Below are 4670 nucleotides of genomic sequence, written 5' to 3'. Positions count from 1 at the left end.
AAAATGGCCTTTCTTGACACTGGATTCAACGACAGTTTTAAAATCGTCAAGAGAGTCAGTTTCTATAGTAGTGAATTGTTGTGAATTTTAGCTTAGTCACGCTTTAGATTTCTTATCTACGACTATCATGTTGGACCTACGTACTCTTTTGTATTCTATATTTATAATTAATAAAATTGTTTCTCTTTTGTTGAGTAAATCATTTTAATTATTATTGGTAATGCTTGTAATTTGCTGAGATTCAATTTGAGATTGAGAGATGAAAATTAAATTAGACTTCGAATGTTTTCGTCACAGGTAACATTAGTAAGGTAGAGATAATTAGGAATTATTGTGCAGAAATTTATGAACGATCTTTAGGTTTTTAATTTATAAATAAATACACGAAAAATATCTAGTGAATTCTTGCAAAATCCAACCATATGAATAGAATATATCTGTAATTTTGTTATAAAATCTTAGCATGAGTAGTTTTTTGGATATGAATATTTATATCCACAGCATAAGAAAACACAGATTTTGAAAGAAAAAAAAAACAATGGTATCAATAAAAATGAATCTCAAGCTTTGTTTCTAAGATCCTATCATTTTGCAAAGGCCTTGGGCTTATGTTTAAATAAATACACTTGTCTTCTATTGTCCCTTTTACTTCATTGGTGATGATAATGCACAGGAATGTTGGCTTTCCAATCATCTTCCAACACTCAAGTTTCACTTACGCACTCATAATTGTAGGTATCTGCCCATGGTTTACAAAATCGATCTTATTCAATCGTAGACAGCACAGCATTTGCTCAGGCAGTTCTTCAGGTTTTTGTGCCTGCCATAACTCGAAACAAATTACTCAGCTTCATTATTTCGTATTTACAACCTTAACAATATCATTTAAATCACTCCCCTAATTTGACTATTGTATTTATTTACTTAATTTTGCGGCTGAATTTTAGATTCTACTTTTACTTTATTTAATCTCTACCACTTCTACCATTAAAAGGATGCTGAGTTGGCACAATGTGTCAAAGAGTTGTACGGACTAATTAGCATGTTACATTAGTACATTTACACAATGTTCTTGAGAAGAACTAAATAGACCCATGTTGTGGCATTTCATTGATTGAAACTTTGGAAAGTTTACATACATACAAGTTGGTGTTACCAAGTTTGAATATAATAGAAGTACCTCGATTGTTAAACCAATGTCAAGTATCCCATGCCTCAGACGATCACGGAATGATTCGAGACCTTTCCTTGATATATAGCTGAATCTATGTATGTCCAAATCAATCTCAAAATAATTTTTTCCCTGAAATAACCATAATGCAAAAGTCAGTCATCAAGAAGCCTAGATCTCTAACATTACTATCAGAATGAACTCAAAAAATGGAAATCATTTTACCCTGAAAAAGTTGTGTTGAGGTCGTGAAAGCACTGGCTTTTCATTATAAGAACTAACTAGCTTTCTTTCAGTAGCACTTAATTGGAGATCTTCAGGATTAACCAACCCACCCACTATTTTCAACCTTTCTCTGAAAGGAACCAAGGATTCCCTTGTGAATCCTTTGACCTTTTCCATTTCATCTTCAATCAACCTCTGATGAAGAAAATCAGCTTTAGATCTTTTTTATTACTATTATGATTATCAGAGCTATCGTTGCAAGTAGCATAGTGGAATAAAAAGTACTTTTCAAATAGAAAGAAGAATGACGTATCATCATATTCATTTCGTTTTTTTGGAAATCTTCGTAGGTAGATCATACATTTTCAAATATCAAAAGTAAATATAAAATTCAAATTAAGTGGTAGAAAAGGAACCTTGATGGTGTCTTGAAAATGAAGAGATATCTCTTCGTCAAACTTGTCATTCAGTCTAAAATACAGTACCAGGCTCATCCCTTCTCCGTTGTAATCACCAGGGAACATGGAAGCTGGATATGTAGGCAGCTAAAACAAAAACAACAAAACGGAATCAAGAGTTCGGCTAATTATGTTTCAATTTGTAACATTCAGGTTTTGTCATCAATATAGCCCATTAAAATAATGAAGGCCAAAGATTTTTCAGAGTAGAACCCATGAAATTATCACATTGCTTTTCCATTTTTGTAATGGTAGACAAAAGCCTAATTCGAAAGCTCATTGAACAGTAAAAAGGTGATAATATAAAAGACCTGTAGGTTAACAATTAATATTGATGGTAGCTTTTCATGTGCTTTCGCATGTGGAAGTTCAATATGCTGAGCAATGTTATTTATCTTCTGCGGGCAGAGAAACAAGTCAACTCCAATTGGTACGTATGGGCTGAGATCTGGAGCAGGGTATTTCTGTTTGTCTCTATACAATAGGTGTCCAGAGTTAGAAAGGAGAAGAAACAAAGTTTAATTTTTACAAATTGAAAAGCCCCAAGATGTGCACACAATCAATGGACGTGAAACTCGTGAACATGCCTGAAATAGTTTTCTCCGCGAAGCTTAAAGACTGAAGGTGATATAGGGGACCAGGACGACGGAGTTAACTTTTCTCCCTTTGCACATGAAATTTGAAGTCCTGCTGTTGGGCGGTACAAAATTTTCTCTGACGTACCTGTGCATCAAAGAGTTATACTTGTATACAAGTTGAACCAACACATCAGTAATTTAAAATCTATAATTAATTAACACAAGTTCCCCACAGCAAGCATGTTTACGTACGAAACTCAGTCCGTTCATATCCGTCAACAGACTTTCTCTTAACAGAAAGCATGATAACTGCCGACTTCTTTTGATTTTCCGGTTGGGTATTAGAAGAACGATTCTTCTCATTGCAACTAGCTGGAGGAGGAAAACAAGGCAGGCAAGTATTCATATTGAGCTCCTGACTCTTATATTCAAAGTTCTGCGCACCCCCATCGATTTTGAGATAACTTTCATAGAAACCTTCATACATACATCCAGTGTCAATGAAGCACGATGTGCTTTCATACTGAAACAATTGAGCATTCGGGTCTCCAATTGAAGGAAAACAATCTGCGATCTCAAAACACATGGTAACAATTTGTGTAAGTAAAGTGTGAAAGAAATCGTTGGCTGTAGCGAAAGAAGTAAAGATTTTACCTCCATGAACACTGCTGAACTCCTCGTCATCAGAGTCAGAGTCCAAAATACTAGCAGAGTCGAACCATGGTTCATCTTGGTAAACTCCTGCAGGTGACACGATTTCAAAATTCACGATTTAGATGAATATATCCAACTTAATCAAAGTAGAATCTTATTTTCCATCCAAATCATCCAACATGGTGGTAGATGAGAGAGGAAAATGAAAAGAATTCCCTTAGGAATTTAAGATACACGGATTTTGTTAAAGTCCATAACTAGTCGAATACATGAGCAGACACGATGGCGGATATTCATGTATGATGAAGACTCGATGTATTTGTATTTATTTCATGAGGCAAGTGTGAAGACGATACGTTACTTGTTCGTTCAAATTCTTATGAGCGAAGAATGTCCACTGCAATAGTATGATTCTCTGTCATGGGATACCAAATAAAGTAATATTTTTTATTCAATGATTGAGAGCAGAAGAAATATACCATTTGCATCAATTTGGCCATGGCTCCAATGCAGCTGCTTCAGATGAAATGTCATGTTAGAAACTTCAGACCTTGCACGGTTAGTCGCAGCTCCCTTCTCAAAATCGAGATGAACAAACTCATTGACCTTGAAACCTCCAGCATGTTTTCGTGAATCTCCGATCGCTTTGATATTAACGTCAGGAATGGTAGCTGAAATCTTACTACGTCGTTTTCCAAATCGTGATGAGTACTTCCTATATGCTTTGAGGTTTCGACTAAGTTTTGAAGTGCAACCACCCATTGTATTAGATTTAAAGTTCTAAACCTCTATGATGATTTAACGAAAGCACCAGGGCACTAAATGCCCACTCCACAAAGAAGAGACCTATAATATAGTCAAAGTCGCAAGTATTACCATTTTGTGGTGGTACATAACAGAAAAATTAATCACATTACGAATTTAGGAGTGTCTGACCAGGCGATGAAGACAGTTTCAATTTGCAATATTGTTTGGCATCATAAAAAAATTGCTAAATCAGTTGCAAATGCAGAAATAAACAGACCTCATTCATAAATCATAAGGACTAACTTGAATTGGGCATTGACGGCATGCTATTCTACATTCTCCATATAGAAATAAAATGAAACCAAAAGTAAAATCAGCCAAATTGACGAGTAGAATAGAGAATAATAGATTGCCATATCCCCATGGAATGGACAGAAGCTACCTTGTTCGACGACAATGGCATTAGAAAATTAACAGGCAACTTCCAGCGGCTGCCTGGAAGAGGATTTGACGTGAATTTAGATGTTACATTGGCATGTTACCGAGATCGTAACACCATTTTGGACCTGAAAAGCCACAGAAAACGTTGAAATTAGATAAAAGAGGTGGAGATGAAGATGATCTGAGATGGGGATTTGAGAGAGGCGTACGTGGAGAAACAGAAGAGCGATTGTCCTGCATAAATGAGGAATCGTCGTTCCCGTGGGAACTCAGATTCCTCCGTCTTGTGAACTCTATTCTGTGTGTTTCAGAAAGTGGAATGGAAGATTTTGGGAGAAGAAGAAGAGAAAGAAGAAAGATAAATGGTATGAAATAAGAACATATATTCCGTTGGAT

General features: G+C 35.6%; 1 protein-coding gene across 4 annotated transcripts; it reads right to left on the bottom strand.

Moving 5' to 3' along the window:
* Window positions 1–405: 405 nt before the first annotated feature.
* LOC103485766 (uncharacterized) lies at window positions 406–4670 on the bottom strand. 4 transcript variants are annotated; one of them, XM_008443467.3, is made up of 11 exons: window positions 4484–4670; window positions 4276–4399; window positions 3566–3932; window positions 3087–3173; window positions 2685–2999; window positions 2442–2577; window positions 2166–2328; window positions 1813–1941; window positions 1397–1591; window positions 1181–1303; window positions 406–820 (listed from the first exon to the last, which is right to left on the bottom strand). In XM_008443467.3, the coding sequence occupies exons 3-11, from the start codon at window positions 3846–3848 to the stop codon at window positions 716–718; spliced, it is 1536 nt and encodes a 511-aa protein (XP_008441689.2). In that variant the 5' UTR covers window positions 3849–3932; window positions 4276–4399; window positions 4484–4670; the 3' UTR covers window positions 406–715. The 4 variants fall into 4 exon arrangements, with proteins under 4 accessions (XP_008441689.2, XP_050940463.1, XP_050940464.1 ...); XM_051084506.1 differs by lacking the exon at window positions 406–820 and adding an exon at window positions 4111–4171 and having other exon boundaries at window positions 1015–1303; window positions 4484–4632; XM_051084507.1 differs by lacking the exon at window positions 406–820 and adding an exon at window positions 4111–4164 and having other exon boundaries at window positions 1015–1303; window positions 4484–4632.

Source organism: Cucumis melo, chromosome 5 (genome assembly GCF_025177605.1).
Source record: "Cucumis melo cultivar AY chromosome 5, USDA_Cmelo_AY_1.0, whole genome shotgun sequence".
In the NCBI taxonomy this organism is placed as follows: domain Eukaryota; kingdom Viridiplantae; phylum Streptophyta; class Magnoliopsida; order Cucurbitales; family Cucurbitaceae; genus Cucumis; species Cucumis melo.
This window is presented reverse-complemented; position numbering and strand designations above follow the sequence as displayed.

Coding starts and splice junctions, on each gene's coding strand:
- LOC103485766 (XM_051084506.1), bottom strand. CDS start 3,848: ATGGGTGGTTGCACTTCAAAACTTAGTCGAAACCTCAAAGCATATAGG. Junction 1,942..2,165: donor TATTAATTGTTAACCTACAG/GTCTTTTATATT, acceptor TTTTTGTTTTAG/CTGCCTACATATCCAGCTTC. Junction 1,592..1,812: donor ATTTTCAAGACACCATCAAG/GTTCCTTTTCTA, acceptor TTTCTTCATCAG/AGGTTGATTGAAGATGAAAT.